Here is a 23,593-nt window from a genome sequence, read left to right as displayed (position 1 = left end):
ATAGATAGATAAATAGATGGAGATTGTTGAATAGATAGAAAAATAGATAGATAGATAGATAGATAGATGGATGGATGATGGATAGATGGATGGATGGATGGATGGACAGGTTGCTAAATGGATGGATGGATGGACAGGTTGCTAGATGGATGGATAGAAAGCCAGATATAGATAGGAGGATAGATGGCTAGAGATAGACAGATGGATAGATAGATAGATAGATACAGACTGGTTACAGACGCTCCTGACCTACATTCCACACATACCGCATTCCACTCTGATCTCCTTGCCCCAGATTCTCTCACTCCTTAAATAGCGGTGTGGTTGGGGGTCATTTTCAATTTTTTTTTCCCCTCCCCTCCTTTTATTTATTGATATATTTTTGCCTAGGATACGGTGTCAGTGGAACGGATGTGTACTGTGTTTATTTTCTGTCGTGTTTCTTTCTCGCTTGTTTGTGGCTTTACGTGTTTTTTTTTTTTAAATGTTCATGCGTGTGTGTTTTTTTTTAATGTTCTGAAGTGCTTTTTCTAACTTGTATTTTATTTTCTTATGATCTTAACGTGTTTTTATATTCATGTTTTTTTACGTGTTTTTTTTTTTATTTATTTACGTGTTCGTCATCCTCCTCCTCCTAATCATCATCATCATCATCATCATCATCATTTAATTCTTCCACCCCAAATCACTGTCTCCATCAGCGCTGCTCTCTGGATGTCAACAAGTGGCAGAGGGAGGGGGAGAGGGAGGGAGGGGAAAGGGGAAGGAGGGAGGAGAGGAGGAGGGAGGGGGAAGGAGTTAAGAGAGGAGGAGGGAAGGGGAAAGAGTTAGGAGAGGGGGAAAATGAGGGAAAGGGGAATGGGGAGGGGGAGAGTGGGGGAAAGGAGAATGGGGAGGGTATGGAAGGGAATGAGAGGGATGAGTGGAAGAGATGAAAGGGGGGAGGGAGGGAGGGAGGAGAGATAGGGGAGTGGAGGGAAGGAGGAGGGGGATGGGAGGGAGAGGAGGGGAGTAGGGAGGTAAAAGAGGAGGAAATGAGAGGGAAGAATGGAAGAGATGGGATGGAGAAGCGAGAGTGGAGATGAGGGAAGGAGGGAGAAGAGAGTGGAGGGAGGGAGGAGAGAGAGGAATAGGGAAATAGAGGGAGGGAGGGAAGGAGAAGGAACAATAGAGATGTAGATTCTTTTTTTTACCCTTCTCCTGTTTCTTTATACTCTCTCTCTCTCTCTCTCTCTCTCTCTCATTTTCCTCACTTTCCCACGTGTCTGCCAAGTTTCCCGACCCGTCTTGCCTTTGTGAAAGTTTGTTTTTCTTTATTTTTCTTTTTTTCCTCAAGTTTCACACACAGCCTTCTTCCTTCTCTCTCTCTCTCTCTCTCTCTCTCTTAATTTCCTTCCTCCTCTTCATTCGCCGTATCCCATTCCGTCCCCTTTCATCTTTTCATCTTCTGCCTTCTTCAGCTGCTCATTCTTATCTATCTTTGCATCTATGTGTCTGTCTGTCTATGTGTGTGTATGTATGTATCTATCAATCACTGTCTATCTATCTACCTACGAGTCTTTTAAATCTATCTGTCTGTCTTCATCTGTCTCTGTTTCAGTCAATCTTTCTGTCTGTCTGTCCATCTGCCTGTTTATCTATCTGTCTGTCAGTCTATCTGCCTGTTTGTCTATCGCTGTCTATCTGTGTAACTAAAAACTCTTTCCCATTTATATCACGTTTCTTATATCTTTTTTTTCCACCAAATTTTCTCATCATATTCAGAACTCAAAAATTCTTTCTACCTCTTTTGCCAATATTCACATCTTTCTTCCCCTGCTGATATTTCTCTTCTTTCTTTCGTCTTTCCCCCTCTCTCTTCCCTCCCCTGTCTCTCTCCCATTCTCCTCTCCCTCATCTTTAATTTCCCCTCCTTCCTCATAATTTCCCTCTAATTTTCAGTGTTTTTCCCCTCATTCTCCTCACTGTTTCCTCTTCAGTGTTTTCCCCTCTTCTTCATCGACACTTGGGTACGTCTCTCTCTCTCTCTCTCTCTCTCTCACACACACACACACACACACACACACACACACACACACACACACACACTTTTCTCGTTACTTTTCCATACTTCGTCTTCCCTTCTCGACCACAGCCCCAACTTTTCCCTTCCAACTCATCTTCTTGTAGTTTCCTTGGAGTTTCCCGAGACATTTTCCTTTTCTTGGCCGAGACATGTGCCCTGCCTTCTCTCCTAGTTGATCTCACAAATTTGGTGTATTTAAAAGTTTATTAGTGGTTTTATGTATTTTATTTTTGGCTATTTATTTTACGGTATATATTTCAATTTTTTATTTTTTTTCTTTATTTTTTATTTACATTTTTATTATTAGCTATTTATTTATTTTTTTCATTTTTATCTATTATTATTTTTTTTTATTTTTTATTTTTACTCTTATTTTTATTTATTCATTTTTATTATTTATATATTTATTGCTTAATATTATCAAGACTGGGCTTCTCCGGTCCCGGTGGTCTGCTGTCCTTATGTACGGGAGTTCGATTCTCGGCTGGTACAGGGAACAGTTTAAGAATTTTGCATATCATTAAAGCAGACTTTATTGATGTACTAAATGTAATACCCACCTGCATGTAAAAGTACTCCCGCTATTACCAGTACACCAGTCTTATGAGAGCCCTAGTATGTACTTCTTATGGGCTGTGGGTATTGGCGTCAAATTGGTGACGCGTGGAGCGGTGTGGTGTGCGTAGGAGGACTGATGGGTCTTAGGGAACGGGCTCGTAAGTGTATGGCCAGAGTCGGATGCGTAAAATAGATAAATATATAGTGTTTCTTGGGGAGGGGGGACAAAAACAGCAACGACGAAGAAAAACAGAAAAACAGCAACGAAGACTAAAGAAAGAAGAGAGCAAAGAAAATAAAAAGACAGCGAAGAAAAAAAGAAAATAAAAAATCGACAAAGAAAATAAAGAAAAAAGAAAATAAAGAAAAAAGACAGCAAAGAAAAAAGAAAAAATCGACAAAGAAAATAAAGAAAAAAGACAAAAGAAAATAAAGAAAAAAGACAAAAGAAAATAAAGAAAAAAGACAGCAAAGAAAAAAAAAAATCGACAAAGAAAATAAAGAAAAAAGACAGCAAAGAAAAAAAGAGCGAAGAAAATAAAGAAAAGGAAGAAAAAGAGCAACGAAGAAGGAAGAAACGGGAACGAACATTAAAGACAAATTAAAGCATCAGAGAATTAAGAAAAATTGAAAGGAGCAATGAAGAATAAAGCAAAGTAAAAAGGAAACAGATCGATGAACTAAGAAAAAACGAAGAAAAAAAAGAAAATCAGAGCAGCGAAGGAAAAAAAAAGATAGAGCAACGAAGAAAAAGAAAAAAAAAGATAGCAACGAAAAAAAAGAAAAAAAAAAGATAGAGCAACGACGAACAAGAAAAAAAGAGAGTAACTAAGAAAAAGAAAAAAAAGATAGAGTAACGAAGAAAAACAAAAAGCAACGAAGAAAATGAAAAAGACAGAACAACGAAGAACAAGAAAAAAAGAGAGTAACGAAGAAAAAGAGAAAAAGATAGAGTAACGAAGAAAATGAAAAAGAACAACGAAGAAAAACAAGAAAAACGAAGGAAAGTGAAGAAAAACAAGAAAAAGATAGAACAACGAAGAAAAACAAGAGAAAACGAAGGAAAATGAAGAAAAGCGAAGAAAAACAAGAAAAAACGAAGAAAAACAAGAAAAAACGAAGGAAAATGAAGAAAAGCGAAGAAAAACAAGAAAAAACGAAGAAAAGAAAAACGAAGGAAAATGAAGAAAAGCGAAGAAAAACAAGAAAAAACGAAGAAAAACAAGAAAAAACGAAGGAAAATGAAGAAAAGCGAAGAAAAACATAGGTACACAGCAACGAAGAAGAAGGGAAAAAGAAAATAAAACAACGGTGAACGAAGAAAAACGAAAATGACCAGACACACTATCACAGTAGAGGGAAAACTATCTTATCTATTGCCAGACACCTTAATTCCTCATACGGGGTGGCCACAAACAAATCGCCTCCACGTCACCCTGTCCCCCGTCATTTCACTGCCCTGCTCCCAATTCACACCCCCCTCTCTCATATACCTCTCCACTCCATCCCACCATCTCATCCTTGGCTTTCCCCTCCCTCTCGCCCTCTTAGCCTCACTCACATACACTCCTCGTCAGTCTCTCACTCTCCATCCTCTCCACTAATAAAGATATATTCCAAATTATATCGATCAGTCTTTTAACAGCAATATTAACTTTGATTATGTTCCAGGGCGAAATAAACTGAAACATATTGCCCAATGTAGCGAAACGGGGTGATCGGGGGGGATGAAAAATTCTGAAACGGGAAACGCTTAGCAACACGCCGCCTTCTCGGAAACGGGCAAAGTTTCTCATTTACAGCCGAGAGAGAGAGAGGGTGGGTGGGGGTAAGTAAGATAAGGCATTTTTGTGAGAGGACTGAACAGTGGTGGGTAATGGATGAGGGAGAGAGAGAGAGAGAGAGAGAGAGAGACTACAAAATCTAAAAAGAACATGGAAAAGAGGAAGTGAAACTGCAAGCTCTGGAACTGTCTCCCTCTGTATTTCCTGCTTCCTATGATCTCCAGTCTTTCAAACACAGCGTGTCCAGGCATCTCGAATTGATCGGATCTTGAATTTGGCTCTCTCTTGTATTTTGTTTTTCTTTTGGAAGGAACAATAATTGCCGACTTGCGGCCTTTGGTTCCTTCTTCTTCGCATAAAAATAAGCGCTATTCTCTCTCTCTCTCTCTCTCTCTCTCTCTCTCTCTCTCTCTCTATCCATCCATCTGTATCTCTGTTTATCTATCTGCCTATCTATCCATCAATCTATCTACAAACATCTGTTAAACCAGTCTGACGGAAAGATGGATGGCGAGCGTGGAAACAACTCACAACTCGCAGGGAAAATACTTGTGTTGTAAACTTTGGCAGATGAGAAAAACACATGCACGGTGGAGAGGAGCGTAATTGAGAGAGAGAGAGAGAGAGAGAGAATTGTGTTCATTTGTCGGAGAATAATCATGAACACTACGTTATAATAAAAAGTAAACATTGTTCTTTCTGTCCATCTGTCTATCTGTCTATGCATGTATCTATCTATTTATGTGTCTGTCTATCTGTCTGTTTGTCTACCTGTATCTGTCTGTCTGCCTACTTACCTGTGACTCTTGTATCAATCTTTATCTGTGTGTGTGTGTGTGTGTGTGTGTGTGTGTGTGTGTGTGTTTTAATAAAGCTTGCCCTTGTATCTGTCAGCAAAAGAGAGAAAATGTAAATATAAGACAAAAAAAACTGATAGCAGCAAAACCTCTCACCTTATCCGAGAAACTGCAATACAATATAAAGTTGGCAGCTGCGTTGATGGCGTTGAGGAGGTTGAAGATGTTGCCCAGGCCTCTCATGATTGCAAACGCCTTGGTGCGGGGGGGAGGCTCACAGACGGTGCTGGAAGTAGAGTTAGAGGTGATGGAGGAGTAGAGTTAGGGTTAGTATTCGGGCTGAGACGGGGGTGGAGAGTTCGTGGTGGAGGCTAAGGTGGTGCTGGGGTGGTTAGAGGGAGTTAGTTCAAGGTGGGGTTCACAGACGGTGCTGGGGGTAGAGTTAGAGTTAGTGGTGGAGGCTCAGGTGGTGGTGGGATGGGAGTAGAGTTAGAGTTAGAGTTAGTGGGACAGAGGGAAAAGGAGGACTGTCGTAATGTGGTTGGGAATTATAGGTAATGTTAATGGAACTTAAGGAATTAGATGGAGCCAGGTCATTCACTGAGATATTACATTTTAAGTATTTTTATTAAATATTCACAAAACTATGATGTTACATTATTATAAGTTTTAATTTTCATGAAGCAGGTATTTTAACATTACCTTTTATATTTTTGTAGAATGAGCTTTTTTTTTTTTATCATGGCTTTCATGTTTGGAATTACTGTAGAGACAAACAGTATCTTTCTATATCTATCTCTGTCTGTCTATCTATCCATCTGTCTATCTGTTATAATCAAACTAGGCTGTCAGTACTCAGTAAAAATATATTATTCATTAAACACACACACACACACACACACACACACACACACACACACACACACACACACACCTGCTTTCATCCCCCCCTCTTTTTTTTTTTCAACCATTGTTATTGTTTCAGCCACAGTCAAAATTCCGGTGCGTTTATCTGAGCACAAAATCTCATGCAGTATTATTCCCATACAGGTAGAGAGATATATACAGTGAATGGAAATAATCATGCACAGGCGCTTATCAGGTAGTGGTCCGTCTGTATATCCATGACACACGTGGATATTGGGTGTATATGCCACGTGTGTTTTGTTATCATTAGTATCATTTTTATCATCATTTTTATCATTATTTTTATCATTATCATCATCACCTTTTTTCCTACTCATCTTTCACATTTTTTTTTCTGGCACTGATGTTTTCCTGTCACTACTGCGACGAATAGTAGTTGTAAGATAATAGTACCATTACTATTCCTACTACTAAAACCACTTCAGTTACTACTACTACTACTAATACAGCAACCACTCCTCCTCCTCCTCCTCCTCCTCCTCCTATTACCACCACCACCACCACCACCACCACATCCTCACCTGTACAGAAGCAGCACGGCAGAAGGTAATTGACACACGAGAGCCAATATGACGACAGCAATCAGCATGACGGTAATCTTGTGTTCCTGCTGGTGGCTGTAGTGGTCCCTCTCAGACACCAGGGTCATCTTGCGGCGTTGTAGCTTACTCCTGAGGGCGCAGAAGGAGGAGAGAGAGAGAGAGAGTTAGAGTTAGATGGTTTGTGAGGTTGCGAGGCTAGGAAGGTTGTGAGTTTGTAGGAGGGACGTTGTGGGGTTATTTTGCAACGTAACTTAAGTCTTGAGAGAGAGAGAGAGAGAGAGAGAGAGAGAGAGAGAGAGAGAGAATGAAGGAAATACAGGCTATATAGAAAATGTGAGGACGATTATTTGTGTCTGGGTATTTCAGATGCTCCAGTTGTGTGTGTGTGTGTGTGTGTGTGTGTGTGTGTGTGTGTGTGTGTGTGTGAAGTGAGCGTGTATGTGGGATTGTTTGTTTGTGGAGAGAGGGTCGTACACACACACACACACACACACACACACACACACACACACACACACACACACACACACACACACACACACACACACACACACACACACACATCAGTGCATTCCCCTCTCCACATCTAAAGCATATCCAGATTCACACACACACTTCACGCTATATATAGATTTTTGTCTGATCTCCTCCTCCTCCTCTCACTCACGCATCTCGTTAAAAATACTGGGTATCATCTTTATTCATTTTCCCTCCCTCTCTTTTTCTTTCTTTCTTTTTCTGTCTTTCTGTTTCTTCTCTCTGTCTGTCCGTCTGTCTGTCTGTACCCGCCTGTCTATCTCTGTCCATGTCTGTCTGTCTGTCTGTCTGTCTGTCTGTGTGTGTCTCTCTCTCTCTCTCTCTCTCCCCAGCCTAATCCACTCCACAAATTTCAGCAAACTATCTTTCTCACTCTATTTTCTCATCCACTTTTCTTTTAGTAGCGTCTTTTGTTTTCCTAAGGAGCGCGCCAAGACGGTCTGCATATTGTCTTATTGTTTGGCTTTGTTGTTTGAGTTAAGTTGGTTTTTAGCGCAAACAACTTGAGCCTTTGTTATTTGACTTTTTAATCAAGAACTGTCTGTCTCTATTCCCTGGTGTGTGTGTGGGGGGGAGTGTGTGTGTGTGTGTGTGTGTGTGTGTGTGTGTGTGTGTGTGTGTGTGTGTGTGTGTGTGTGATTTAGCTTTTTAATCTTCAGCACATTTTTCTCTAAGCTTTTCCTTTGTGTGTGTGTGTGGAGGGAGAGGAGTGTGTGTGTTGGGGGGGGAAGGAGTGTGTGTGTGTGTGTGTGTGTGTGTGTGTGTGTGTGTGTGTGAGAGAGAGAGAGAGAGAGAGAGAGCGTTATTTATGCAATGACAACACTTCATTTGCCTCGAGCGGTTCATCTGACTATGTGTTTAGCTGTCTCGATATGTCTGGCTGTATGTCGATGTCTGTCTGTCTGTCAGTTTATCTATGTGTCTGTCTGTCTGTCGTTCTCTCTATATTCTTCTGTCTCTTTTTGTTTTTCTGCCAGTTTACATATTTTGTCTGCCTATCAGTCTGTCTCTAGGCCAATATCTAAATGTGTGCCATCATCCAGTCTCTCTCTCTCTCTCTCTCTCTCTCTCTCATACCTTTTTATAGCCATCAAATTTTCTCAAGACTCTGAGTGTTAGAGTGAACGTCTCCAATATGTAAATTCAGATGTATTTTTCCTTTGTCTTGGGTACGTATGCATCAAGATTCTTATTTCTTCCGTGTGTGTGTGTGTGTGTGTGTGTGTGTGTGTGTGTGTGTGTGTGTGTGTGTGTGTTTACCATCCTTAACCCCAAATGTCTCTCTCTCTTGTATGTGGGTCATTTTTGAAGACTGTTATTCCTTTGGGCTTTCGTTGGGCTTTTCTTTGTTGTTTTGGGTAGTTTTTCTTGGTGTTTTTCCCTCCCTCTGTGCCTCCCATTTTTGGCGGTCTCTGTTTTTTAGGAAATTTTGGTTTCGGGGAGAGTGAGATACTTTTATTTTCGTTTTTAATTTTATTTCGTGGGTTTCCATTAAGGCTTTGTGTTCATTTAAGTCTCCATTGTTCTGTGTTCGTTTCCAGCTGACAAAAATCTTAATAATTTTTCGCCGCGTTCCGTTTCGATAAGTTTGCTAGAAGGGTTGTTTGTGTGGTGTTTGGTTCCTGTTTGTGTCTGTATTTGTTTGTTTACCTGTTCTGTTCTTTCATGTACCGGTATTATTTATTTCCCATGTCTCTTCTCTCAGTGATTTTGGCTGCATATAATTTTTTAGAAGATTCTCGTTGTCTGAATTTGAATGCGAGTCAGTGTTTAAAGTCAGTCAGAGTGACTTGGAGGTGTTTTGTCTGCGGCCACCCTTTGCGGGATTAGGGCGTCGGGCTATAGATAGATAGATAGATAGACTTTTTTATTTTGCTGATTTCATTTTTTTTTTTTTTAATGTTTATTTTTCTGTTATCAGGATTGCCACATATCCTCTGTAGTCTCTTATTTATTATTATTATTATTATTATTATTAAGCTTCGCCACATACATGGCGAAGCTTATTGTTTTGGTGTTATTGTAATTTTTCTTAATACTTTCTTCCTTAGATCATGATATTATACAGGAAGGTACTCCAGGGTAACCCAAGTAGGCCTAATTGTGCCGAATATAAATGACCTTGACCTATTTTTTAAGGTCATATACTCATTTTTGGTGCAAAAATTGCATATTTGAAATTGAAATATCTCAAAGTAATTGAGATACAGCTAGTTGGTTGAAAATCCTGTGATAAAGGAATTTGCTGAGAAGTTTGGCTGAATATTTTGCCATTTAACTTAGTGGAAAGTAGCGAATTTAAATCTGTTCAGGGTTTTCTTTGTAACGCGTTTTAGAGAAAACTACGAAAGCTGTAAAGCTATAACTTTACAGAAATATAGCTGTGGTCCCTCTCATCTGAAAGGAGTAAGGTTACAGTTAAGCATACATTAGCCAGTTAAACTTGTGCAAATATCAATGTTGTGTTCATCTGAAGTTTTTAGGCAGTGAACACAAAAGCTGCATTTGCATAATTACAGACACAATCAGTCCCCTGTGTATGAGTGTGTATGAGCCATGCCTTAACTCATTCCATTCATTCGTTCATTCATTCATTTTTTCCTTCCTTCATTCATTTGTTTCATCAGGTCACTCAGTGTTTGTCGTTTTTTTCTCACATCCCCTCTTTGTTGTCCTTTTGTTTGGTGCGTTTTTGGGGATGGAGTGGAGAGAGATATGAGAGAGGGATGTGAGTGGGGGAGGGCAGCGAAATGGCAGGGGACAGGGCGACATGGAGGCGATTTAGATAGATAGAGCCGTTAGATAGATAGATTAAGAGATAGAGAGGTCGCTGTGTGAAGGCGAGGCCCGTGTTGTTGACCCTTCTTTGTCCTCTCTCTCTCTCTCTCTCTCTCTCTGTCTCTGTCTGTCTGTCTGTCTGTCTGTCTCTCTCTCTGTCTGTCTCTCTCTCTCTCTCTGTCTGTCTCTCTCTCTCTCTCTCTCTCTCTCTCTCTCTTTTGTTTTTCCATTACCCTCCTCCTTTGTCCTCCTCAAGAATATTTCCGCAGCTCCTGTCTGACCTCCTCGTTCAGTTTTTTCTTTTTTACCCGTCGCGAGAATTTTGTGGGTTTCCCCTGAGGCTCGTTTTCTTTTAATGTTTTTCTTCGCGTTTTCCGTCGACTTTTTTTTTTTAATCTTTCATCTAATTTGTCTTCCTCCTGATTTTTTTCCGCCTCTTCCTGTCTTGCTTCCCTGTTCAGATCTTACTTTTTTCTTTCTTTTTTTCTTTCCTTTTTCTTGCGTGAGTTTTGTGTCTTGATGCGGTGAGAAGGTACCAGTTTTTCTTAAGGTATTCTCGTTTTCTGTTACTTGTTCATCCTCCTTTAACATTTTTCTTTACTTTCTGTTCATCTTCCATTTTTTTTTGTTCATATTTATTTTTTGTTCATTTACCTTTACTTTGTGTTCATCACTTTTTACTCTTTGTTCATCTTTATTTTTGTTCATCCTTCTTTACCTTCTGTTCACCATCCTTTACTTTTTGTTCCACTCTCTGTACCTTTTGTTCATCTGTCTTTATTTTTGTTCATCATTCTTCTCATTTGACTCCTCCAGGATTTTTCTCGCTGTTAATTTCTTGCATTTTTCTTCATTCTTGTTCAGATTCTCTCTCTCTCTCTCTCTCTCAACGGATGTATATAATGTATGTCTGTATGTTTATCTATCTGTTTACCTTTCTATTTATCTATTTGTCTGTCTATCTTCCATCCATTATCCGGTTTGCCAACCTGTCAGTGAGCCAGTGCTCTCTCTCTCTCTCTCTCTCTCTCTCTCTCTCTCTCCTTTTTCCAGCCCAGATTCCTCTCCTCATATGTTTTAATCTCTGACTATCTGTCTATCTATCTATCTGTCTATCTATCTATCTATCTGTCTATCTATCTCATCGCAGTTCCTTCACCTTATGTCTGTTTGTCTATCTATCCATCCATCTCATCCCAGTTCTGTCACCCCTTATGTGTTAATCTGTCTGTCTCTCTGTCTGTCCGTCTATCTGTCTTCCTACATATCCTTCCATCCCCCCAGTTCCTTCACCCCATGTGTCTATCTGTCTGTTTATCCATCTGTCTATCTATCTATCTATCTATCTATCTGTCTGTGTATCTATCTATCTATCTACTCCCAATTCCCTCACCCCCAAACACTCCTTTTGTGATGGGATAATGGCCTTGTCGGGAGGCGTGTGTGATGGTCTTTCTCTCGCCTTTCCTCAAATTACCTGACGTTATTGTAGGCTGGAAACGTTTGTATTATTTATAGCCTTCTGGAAACGTTTGTGTTTTTATTTTGGAAACGTTTGTATTTGTTTATTTGGAAACGTTTGTATTTTTAGATTATTTTGGAAACTTTCATTATTATTTTTATTTTGGAAACGTTTGTATTTTTTATTTTTATTTTGAAAACGTTTGTAGTTTAATTTTTATTTTGGAAACGTTTTTATTTTTATTTTTTGGAAACGTTTTTATATGCATTTTATTTGGGATACTTTTGTATTTTATTTTTTTGGAATCTTTTTTATTTTTATTTTATTTTGGAAACGTTTTTTTTATTTGTTTTGGACAGTATATTTTTGGAATTATGGTAACGTACTTATTTTTATTTTGGGAACGTTTATTTCATTCTGGAAACGTTTATTTTTTATTTTATTTTGGAGACTTTATATTTATTTTATTTTAAGACCATTATCGTTTTTATTTATTTATTTTTTGGAAGTTGTATAAGTTAAGGAGATTTTTAGGTTTTATTTCTGGTTTTATTATAATTTTTCCGTTTTTCGTCTGCTTTGTTACTTCTCTCTCTCTCTCTCTCTCTCTCTCTCTCTCTCTCTCTCTCTCTCTCTCTCTCTCTCTCTCTCTCTCAAATCCCTCCTTTCCCCTGGCATCTCTCTCCCCTTTCTCATTTCTCGCTCACTTTCTCCCCTTTCTCATTTCTCGCTCACTTTCTCTCTCTCCCCTCCTTCCCCTTCGTCTTACCCTCTCGCTTTATGACACTCCCTCTTTCTCCGTCTTTCGTGTCACCTCTCTCATACACGTCTTCTCCCTTTCTTTCTTTCTTTCTTTCTTCTCCACCAGTGTTCTCTCTTTCCTCTCAATCGTCTGGTTTTGTTTGTCATTTTTATCTGTCTGTCTGTTATCTACCTAACTATCTATCGTGTCTATCTGTTTGTCTGTCTACCTGCATGTCCGTCTAACTACTGTACTTATCTATCCGTCTGTCCGTCTGTCTGTCTACCTACATATCTGTCTATATCTATCTGCCCAATAATCCATCGCTTTGTCTATCTGTCTACCTGCATATCTATCTGTCTATCTACCTGTCTGTCTGCCTGTCTAACTGTCTGTCTGTCTGTGTATCTGTCTGTACGGTATGTCTGTCTGTCTTTTTTCATCTGTCTAGGGTATTTACGTTTAGATTTGCGTAGCTTTAGTAACATCCATATCTGTCTGTATCAGTGTGCTTCTCTCTCTCTCTCTCTCTCTCTCTCTCCCAATCACTCCTTCTTCCCCTGCCTATCTTTCCTCCTGCCTTATCTCTCCACTTTATCTCCTCCCTCTCCTCCTCCCGTAGGAGACGAGGCTAGGCGTGGGGGGGGGGAGGTGGCGTCCATGAGAGCGACACTTGATATATCTCCCATTTTCCCTGAGAGAGAGAGAGAGAGAGAGAGAGAGAGAGAGAGAGAGAGAGAGAGAGAGAGAGAGAGAGAGGAACTGGGGTGTGGAAGGGTGGGGAGGACAAGGAAGAGATTGGATGGAGGAGGAAATGGAAGGGGGAGTGGGGAGGGGGTGGGAGGAGAGGGGGAGGAAAGGGGAGATGGGAGGCTGGGGAGAGAAGGATTGGGGTCGGGTTAGGGGAAGAGGGGGTAAGGGGAGAGGAAAATAAGGGAGGGAAAAGAGAGGGTAGGGGGAGGAGAAGGTATAGAGGGGAAAGCAGGGAGTGATTTTTTTTTATTAACTAGAGATGAACATGAGAAGGGAAAACAAAGACTGGAAAAAAAAAATCCATCTTCCAGACTACAGGTGTTTTCCATTCATAAAATATCTGTAATAGTTGGACTTAAATTGCTTTGGGTTGAGGTTTGTGAGGAAGTTATTTGGAGAAGCGAATTTCCAAGAGAAGTGGTTCGGCAAGTAAAGGAATTCTGATTGGTAGAAGTTGTACAATGTGGCTGTGAAGATAAAGTTGTTCGCTGCCAGATGCCCGTGCAGCGTGGGGGAAGGGGCGGAGAGGTGGCACAATGGATGCAATTTCGTCTGAGCGTTTGCCATAAAAGTATCTGTAAAATAATGCAAGGGAGGCAACATTCCATCTTACTTGCAGGGGAGGTAGTTTATTTGTAATGGCGGGGTGATTTATTCTTACAGTTTTGTTCTGAATTTTGTCCAGTTGTTTTAGTGCCACCTCTCCACATCCGCCACACAAGGGTGAACAATATTCTAGCTGAGCGCGCACATGACTTGTAAATTATACCTAACTGCTGATCAGTGAAATATTTAGGGAGCTTGTACAATGATCCAAGTTTCTTTGAGGCGGTTTTAGCAAGTGATCTAACATGAGAGGTCCAACTGAGGGCATTGTTAAGCGAAGCACCAATCATTTCAATACTTTTAGAGATGGGAATATTGGTTGCATTGAGGGTAATATAGGAATCAGGGAAAATCTTTCTGTTAGTGAACATGATATATTTGGTTTTCCTAGCATTAAATGAGACAGTGTTAGTTTGCCCCCAATAACTTATCTTAGTCTTGAGTTAAGGAGATTACCGTGCTGTGTTTGGGAGATATCAAACTTGTGAGTGGATGGTTAAATTTAAAGGGACTGTGAAGCGTCGAGTCATCTGCATGTGAGTGAATGGGAATGTGGGTGACAGACACGAGATCATTAATATGAATGAGGAACACGGCTGGAGCCACGACTGATCTTGTGGCACTGGCATTAATTAAATAGATAGATAGATAGATAGACAGATAGACACACCCTAGTTGAATATATAAATAGATATAGGTAGATAGATAGACACCAGCATGAATTGAATACGGTAGATAGATAGATTGATAGATTGACACCCTAATTGAATAGATAGATATAGATAGACACAACAGCATTAATTGGAAATGGTAGATAGATAGATTAATAGATAGATAGACACCCTAATTGGATAGATAGATATGGATAGATAGACACCAGCATTAATTGAATACGGTAGATAAATAAATTGATAGATAGGTAGACATCCAAATTGAATAGATAGATATGGATAGACAGACACACCAGCATTTATTGAACAGATAGATAGATTGATAGATAGACATCCTAATTGAATAGATAGATAGACACACCAGCATACATAAATAGATAGATAGGCAGACTGATAAATTCCACAGCATACCCAGACCCCCAATTCACAAATCACCCTAATCACTAACAACCTCTCCTAAGACTTTATTTATTAATTTTTTTTTGTAATAAGAACAAGAGACGAGCCTGTTTACTGCCTCCTCTGTCTTCCTCCTTCCTGGGAAAAATGTATCTTACGGGAGAATATTTTATCGTAAGATTGTATTTGCAGTTCTAGTCTTTCCTATGCAGGTTGGGTGAGATCCATGAACAGACTTAAGATCAAATATAATAACTACAGCTATCTATCTATCTGTATCTATCTATCGGCTGTATCTATCTGTTTATCTATTTATCTGTCTGTATTTTATTTTTATTGCAGGAAAGACAAGGAATTTCAGGCCTGATTTTTCCTTAGTTAATTTCTCATCAATTATCCTAACTTTATCATTATTTATTTTATTGTATTTATTTATTTATTTATTTATTTATTTTGCAGGTAAGACAAGGAAAGGGACTCGAGAGACTTAACGGCATGATGTCTGATGTTGGTGAGTTTTTATTTTTATTATTATTTTTATTTTTTAAGTATGGCCAGTTTTAAGTATTGGTGTGTGTGTGTGTGTGTGTGTGTGTGTGTGTGTGTGTGTGTGTGTGTGTGTGTGTTTTGGTGAAGTCTGATATTGGCTACCATTATCTTTCATGATACGAAGAAGAACATGGAGAGAGAGAGAGAGAGAGAGAGAAAGAGAGAGGGAGAGAGAGAGGATGGTGTGGTGCTTCATTTCTTTCCCCGAGACACGATTAACTATTCTCTCTCTCTCTCTCTCTCTTCTTTGTCTTTTCACCTCTGTTCTGTCCCCCTCGCACCTCAATCACTTTCCTTCTCTCCCTCTCTCCATTTTTCTCTCCTTCTCTCCTCTTACTTACCGTTCTCTCTCTCCCTCCACTTTCCTCTTCCTCTTTTTATCTCTCTCCCTCTTCCTCCTTCCTCTTATTCACTACCTCCATCACTTTTACTGATATCTCCATTTCTCTCTCTCTCTCTCTCTCTCTCTCTCTCTCTCTCTCTCTCTCTCTCTCTCCATCTTCCTTCCCACTTTTTTTTCTCTCCCTCTCTCTTTAATCTCTTTTATCTTCTCCCTTTCTTTACGTATCTCTTGCATCTTCCTCTTTACCATCCCCTTCTTCCTCCCTCTCCTCTTGCCCTCTTTCTTTTCCTCTCGCTCTCTTCTCTCATCTCTTCTTCTCTTCCTTCTTCTTTTTTAATCTCTTTCTCTCCTCCTCCTCCTCTTCCTCCTCCCTCTCCCTCTCCTTTGGTCTGTCTCCCTCCTCTTCTCTATCTCTCTAGCCTCTTCTCTTCCTCCACGTAATCTCCTCCTCCTCCTCCTCCTCCTCCTTCTCCTTCAGTGACCTCTTCACCTCCCACAGACATTACCTTCCGTCCTTCCTTCTCATCCTCTTCTTCCTTTCTCTTCCTTTTCTTCCTCCCTTCTCGCTCTTCTTCGTCTACTTGCTCCCTTCTCTCCCTTCTCCATCTTTTTTCTCCCTTCTCTTCCTTCTCCTCCTCCTCTTCTTCCTTTCTCTTCCTTTTCTTCCTTCCTTCCGTCCATCCTTCCTTCTCTTCTCTTCCTCCTCTCTCTCTTTTCTCTCATTCTTTCATCCCTTGTAGTATTTTATCACTTTCTTTCGTCGTTCTTCCAAGCAGTTTTCAGGTGCCATTTCTTAACTTCATCAATTCTTTTCAGACGTTACTACAAAATTTTTCTTTACGCAAATACGCCCAAACACCATGTTATTTGATTTTATTTACTTTTACTACTACTACTACTACTACTACTGCTACTACTACTACTACTACTACTACTACTGCTATTGTTATTATTTTCTTATGCCTGTTATTATTATTATTATTATTATTATTATTATTATTATTATTATTATTGTTATTATTATTATTTTGAACTTAGGCCTTTGAAGGTTTTTAGTAAGATCAAAGGTCAAACTAGGCTATATTAACACACATTTTGGGATCTCCTGTTTGTATATGTTTGTAAATCATCATGGTAATGTGCACAGAAGATTATCAGTGTATTGTGTGTGTGTGTGTGTGTGTGTGTGTGTGTGTGTGTGTGTGTGTGTGTTATACTTTGTAGATGGGCCTTCCTTTTTTTTTATATAGTCTTTCTTGTACTTTCATCTTTTCTCTCATATTATTTTTTTCTCCTCTTCAAATCCTCCCTTTCATATCTAATTTATCTGATTCATCTTTTTTCCTCTTTTTCTCTTTAACCTCTGTATTTTTTCAAGCTCTCTTTTCTCTCTCTTTCTTTATTAGTCTTTCTCCTGTCACATTTCTCTAGTTTCTTCCCTCTCTTTCCTCTTTTCTCTCCCCTCTCCTCCTTTCCTCCAAATCCCTTCTCTCCTCTCCTTCTCAATATCTTCCATTTTTCCTCTACTGTGTTCTCCTTCCCCTTCTGATTTATTTCCCTGTCCTCCCCTCCTATCTTCTCTTACCTTTATTTCTTCTTTATTGCCCCCATTTCTCAGTTTCCTTCTTTCTTTCCTCTCTCCTTGTTCGTCATATCCTCCCCTCTCACCTCCTCCTCCTCCTCCTCCTCCTCAATTCTGTGACCCCTTCATTAACCCTCCTCCCTCTTCTCCCCTCTTCCTTCTCTCCTCATTCTCCTCCCCTTCCCATCCCTCACCTCCCCCTTCCCTCTATCCCCCTACATCTCCTCCTCCCTCCCCAACCCCCCAGCTCCCCTCCCTCCTCCCCCAAACCTCCACCTCATCTCCCCTCTCTATTCCCCTACCTCTCCCCATCCCATCATCCCCACCTCCCTCACTCCCTATTCTTCCCCCATCGTCCCAAAACCAACCCCGATTTCCCATTACCGGATCTATAAATCAGGCACTGAATTCGACGACCACCACTTTATTTTCTCTGCGTCACCCTTGAAAGCAACACAGAAAACGGGACTGTCGCGTTCCGCCCATTTAATGACAAAAATGGAGGGGAATACTGCGACTACCACCACCACCACCACTATTACTGCTGCTGCTACTACGACTACTACTACTACTACAGGCTCCTGCACATTGTAGAGGATAATACACGTGTTTTTTTTTTTTCTCTCTCTCGCCCGCCTAGTGGGTTCATAATGTAATCGCCTGTGTCAGTGTGTGTGTGTGTGTCTGTTGCCAAAATATCTCAAAAAGGCAGATTGTATCCAAACTCTATGGGTAGTATCCCGAGATATCTGGCTTGGTTAATGATTCTGGCGAAACTGCGATGATATGCCCCCGATTTACCGGAAGATTACTGATCCAGTTTTTTTAAATATTATTTTTTTTTGACAGCCACGCAAAGAGACACTGAAACGTGGCTGGCTGAATCCTAAGACTTCCCTTCCCCCCCTCCCGCCTCCCCCGATATTGGCGAACCTGCGGTGATATACCTCCGATTGCCAGAGAATTATTGATCTAGTTTTGGGGGGCGATGCGCATTCGTAGGCGAGTGCTTTGGCTGTTATAGTTTTTAATTTCATAGTTATGTAAAACTCCAAGGCTGCAAGTATTTCATTTATGCTGTAGATTTTAATGCTTAATTTTGGCCAGTCATATTAGGAATGGCTGACGACCATTGTAATTTACTCCAGCAAATGACAGAATATTTTGCATGGCACTCTGAGAACTTCCCTCATTCTTGGATTAACTGTTGTGGCGATGAATAATTATTTACTTTCTAAATTTAAATTATATGGGGTTACACATCATAAATTTCTTGGTTTTATTTATAGGCATTAAATTAGATTTACTTCTGTGGTGTATCTAACCCTTTCAAATCACGTTACGGAATATTTGGATGCATTTAGAACACTTAAGCTTACGTTTCAAGCGAGATGCGGCCAAGGTCAACATTTCATTAGCAGCCTCTGAGCTTCGAGTTACTGAAACATCACAGAAAACATCGTATTATCCTCGAAAATGAATGTAGTAACTATATTCTACTCCATTTTGGCCCAGCAACTAAATATTTTAAAACATCCGCAACTCGTGGAACAATATTGACTCGTACGGCCGGAAGTGACGCGCAAAGTGTCATGGCTGACGGTGTGAGTTGGCGGGAAAAATAGAATACCGGTACCAGTGTTGTGACCGTATTTTAACCCGGATTTATCGTGCTTGTGTGCGTGTGGTAGGGCTCGTGTTACGGATGGATGCCTGACTGGAGTGAGAGGGGAGTTGGAGTGGGCGAGAGGGGAGTCGGAGTGGGTGAGAGGGGAGTCGGAGTGGGTGTTTTATTGCGTGGTGGAGTGAAATAGGCGGACGCGTTGGTTGACACAGGGTTTGAATAAATATCTTTGTTTTTACGGGTTTTTATTGGCGTTGGGGTTAATGTACAGTATATGTATTTCATGTTAGTATTTTACCTTAATTTCGAAGTGTAAATTACAGCAGTTACTCTCACGATAAGTGCAAAATGGGAGGTGACAAAGATGAATACAGTTGGATAGATACAGGCGTAAACACAAAGGCTCTGATGATTATGAGGTCAATAGATAAACGTATAGCTATAGATAGAGTTGATAGATAAGAAATAGGTATATGTTTGGGTATTGGTTAAGGCTAGATAGATAAATATAGATATGCGATAGATAAAAAGCTGAGATCAGAAATAGATATTTGAAGCGATATTAACTAAAAACAGATAGATGAATGTATAGATATGCGATAAATAAAAAAAATGATAGATAGAAAATAGATATATAGAGCGGTATTGGTTAAGCTTAATAACGCCACCTTTTTTTTTTTTTAATTTTCAAAGAATATTATATTTTTATGTATCAAATTAAATTAACACTTCCTGATATTTTTTACCCCTGGATTTCTACCATATATATATTTTTTCAGAGTATATCGCTCAGTACGAGTTCTTGTTGATTTATTTATTTTTTTATTTATGCTACTAACACATGATAATACTGTTGAATTTTCCTCTTCTTATTTATGAATGCTTCTTCTGGTATTGGTGGGAAATAGGATGATGATGATGGTGATGGTGATGGTGGTGGTTGTGGTGGTGAAGGTGTGCATGGTGATGATGATGGTCATAACGTTGGTGGTGGTGATGAATACGATGATGATGTTGATAATGATGAATATGATGATAGTGATAATGATGAATATGATGATGATAGTGGTGGTGGTGATGGTGTGCATGGTGATGATGATGGTGATAACTTTGGTGGCGATGATGTGCATGATGATGATGATGGTGATAATGAATATGATGATGATGGTGGTGATAATGAATATGATGATGATGATGATGATGATAACTTCACACTGCCACATCTCACGCTGTCACTTATTTTTCTGCAACATTGCCCACTTTACCCCTCCACACTACACACTGACTCACACTGCCACGCTTTACAAGATCACACTGCAACATTCTGTATTTCAGTTCGCCACACTTCACAGCACATCACACACTCCCGCATCTAACCAGACCACACCACACACTGACATACTGCACACTGCAACGTCACCCTTCACACTGATCACGCTTCTCTTTACCACACACACACACACACACACACACACACACACACACACACACACACACACACACACACACACACACACACACACCGATACCTAACAGTGCCACACCTCACATTGCCGCACCTCACACTTTACACTATAGTACCAACAAACTTAAGCTCCTTTGCCTTAATCAGGTAGCTTGGTGTGCTGTGAGACAAAGGGTGAAAGTTCAGGGTACCTTGTAGTGAAGGAGTGGCGGTGTTGTTGGAATTCATTAGGCAGTGTGTGTGTGTGTGTGTGTGTGTGTGTGTGTGTGTGTGTGTGAGAGAGAGAGAGAGAGAGAGAGAGAGAGAGAGAGAGAGAGAGAGAGAGAGAGCAGATAAAACTCAAGGATGATGTAATGCAGGAAAGGTATATTGAGAGATATTGATAGGTAGATAGATAGATACGAGTAGGTAGGTAGATAGATGGATAGACAGATAGATAGGAGAGAGAGAGAGAGAGAGAGAGAGATGATATATAGATACTGTCAGACTTAAACAGGAAGAAAAGGCAGAAGAGAGTGAAGAAGTTGAAAAGGCGAAGGTCAAGGAAGTGAAAGAGAGGAAGTAAAGAGGAAAAGAGGAGGAGAAAGAGAATAGTTATGAGGCGGAGGGAGAGAAGACTGTCAGTAGGAGGAGGAAGAGGATAAAGAGGAGGAGGAGAAGAAGAAGGAAGAAGAAGAGGAGGAGGAGGACGAAGAAAATAAAGTGGTAAATGTTTGAGATAGTCGTATTTCTCTCTCTCTTTCTCTCTCTCTCTCTCTCTCTCTCTCACACACACACACACACACACACACACACACACACACACACACACACACACACACACACACACACACACACACACACACACACACACACACACACACACACAATTCCATCCCCCTCTGTTGTTTTATGTAGGACGTATATTTATTGAAAAAGTAATAAAAATCATATACAGATTGAAGCGAGTCACGAGCTGAAAAATACACGGATAGATAAAGATAGATACAACCTGATAGATAGATAGATAGATAGATTGATTGATTGACAGTGATGAAAGACTGGGTTAGCCTGATGGATAGTGGCTTGGATATGTAGATAGATAGACACATAGGTATGGTAGTTACGTATGGATAGATACAGAGGTCCTGATAGATAGAATTTAGATAGACAGACAGATAGATAGATAAGTTGACGTAGTTATGCCATAGATAAATAGAAAAAGAGATAGATATATATAGGCAGGTAAATAAGTAGAGATAAATATACTGATAGATAGATTCAAAGATAGATAGGCAGACAGACAGACTGATAGATAAATAGGTAGGTAGATAGATAGATAGACAGACAGATAGATAGATTTTCATTTCATCCCGAGAGTCAAGATTGAAAGCTGTGTAGTGATTGTTATATGGTCGGTCGAAGGTCAGAGAGAGAGAGAGAGAGGGAGAGAGAGGGGGGGGCAGAATGACTGGGAGGAGGGGAGGGGAAAGAGAGAGGGAGGTAGGGAGAGAGACTGGAAAGAGAATATATTTGAGAGAGAGAGAGAGAGAGAGAAAGCTGGCACCGGCCCAGTAAGAGGCAGTGCCCTTCCCCTTGCTCACAACTTCATCGCTACAGTATCTCTCACTTGCAGTTTGGGCACGAAGATGGTGAGAGAGAGAGAGAGAGAGGAGGAAGGGTCATAAGTGTGTGTGTGTGTGTGTGTGTGTGTGTGTGTGTGTGTGTGTGTGTGATAAAGGGGAGTTTCACGAAGCTTTGGAAGTCAGTTTAAAATTGACCGAAATGAGACACAGATTAACCCGTCCCAGTCCTCTCTCTCTCTCTCTCTCTCTCTCTCTCTCTCTCTCTCTCTCTCTCTCTCTCTCTCTCTCTCTCTTCGAAAAATAATCCACAAATAAAATCGTCTGGAGATTGCAAGAGTAAAAAAAAAAAATTATATCAGCGGATTTATCTTTATTTTATTTATTTATTTATTTATTTTTTATAGTTAAGGTTCACATAAGTAGCCTTGCCCCCCCCCTCTTCAACGCACTCTCCGGAGACTCGTTAAACGCACCTCTCATCGCCATTCCTGCTTCAACGCACCCAGTTCAGCACGTACTTCCTAAACGCACTTACTTTTCAGCGCACCTAAACGCACGCCGACTTAACGCACATCTGTCAACGAACCCTGTCTTAACGCACCTCTATCAACGCACCCTATCTTAACGCACCTCTGTCAACGCACCCTATCCTGACGCACATCTATCAACGCACCCTGTCTTAACGCACAACTATCAACGCACCTTATCTTAACGCAGATCTTTCAACGCACTCCGTCTCAACTCAGAACCCTTTGTTGGCATTCTGATTGGAAAAGGAAGCTCCCCAACACCTTTTCCATACCGATTTATTCTTGGATACATTATTTATGCGGAGTATGGTGATTGTAGAATGAATTTACATAGAGCTGCAAGGTGTAATAAGCAATATAAATCGATTAGGAAAAGGTGTTAGGGAGCTGCCTTCACTGACGCACCCATTCAACGCACCCCTCCGTCAACGCATCCCATCTCCACGCAGTCTTAAACGCACCCCATCTCCACGCACTCATAAACGCACCCCTCCACCAACGCACCCCATCTCCACGCACTCATAAACGCACCCCTCCGCCAACGCATCCCATCCCCACGCACTCTTAAACGCACCCCTTCACGAACGCACCCCATATCCACGCACTTATAAACACACTGCTTCTCCACGCACACTTAAACGCTACCTCCACCAACGTACGCCACCTCCACGCACACTTAAACGCACTCCTCCGTCAACGCACCCCACCTCCACGCACACTTCAACGCACCCTCCGCCAACGCACCCCATCTCCACGCAATAACACCCTCTCAACGCACTCGTCAACGCACCCCACGCCGGTCATGCTAATTGCGGACCATAAGTGGATTGAGTTCTGCCTGGGCCATTTTTTTCCCTCTCTTTTCTCTCTCTCTCTCTCTCTCTCTCTCTCTCTCTCATCTACCTTCATCACTATTTCTCGACCCGGAATTAAAGCGAGGGAAATTTACATGGAAATGGGGCAGCGATTAAAGCCAGTTCATTTTTCTAGGTAACAAGTTTTCGCCTAGAAGAAGAGAGGCGATTACACACACACACACACAAAAAAATCACTCTTTCTCCTGTAACGTCTTAGTGTAACATCTTAAGGCGCCTGGTGGTTTAGTGGGTTTAGACGAGAGAGAGAGAGAGAGAGAGAGAGAGAGAGAGAGAGAGAGGAAAACCACCCATTTGGGATATATTTTAAATTTTTCCTCCAGTGACCTTGACCTTTCCGATTTTACCTTCATATATAAGCCTGAAATGGATCTCTCTCTCTCTCTCTCTCTCTCTCTCTCTCTCTCTCTCTCTCTCTCTAACACACACACACACACAC

General features: G+C 40.6%; 1 protein-coding gene across 1 annotated transcript in view; it reads right to left on the bottom strand.

The window, feature by feature from the left end:
* Positions 1–23,593, bottom strand: part of LOC145398798 (uncharacterized) — a 98,367-nt gene that overhangs the window by 8,794 nt on the left and 65,980 nt on the right. The window contains exons 5-6 of the mRNA XM_080271607.1: positions 6,653–6,802; positions 5,361–5,490 (exon numbers count right to left, since the gene is read on the bottom strand). Of these exons, the coding sequence (XP_080127733.1) occupies positions 5,361–5,490; positions 6,653–6,802 (280 nt within the window). The remainder of the gene's footprint in view (positions 1–5,360; positions 5,491–6,652; positions 6,803–23,593) is intronic.

This window comes from Coenobita brevimanus, chromosome 46 (genome assembly GCF_032717465.1).
Source record: "Coenobita brevimanus isolate Jiangsu-jjx chromosome 46, ASM3271746v2, whole genome shotgun sequence".
NCBI lineage: Eukaryota > Metazoa > Arthropoda > Malacostraca > Decapoda > Coenobitidae > Coenobita > Coenobita brevimanus.
The sequence above is the reverse complement of the archived record's forward strand: the minus strand, read 5'-3'. Positions and strand labels throughout refer to the sequence as shown.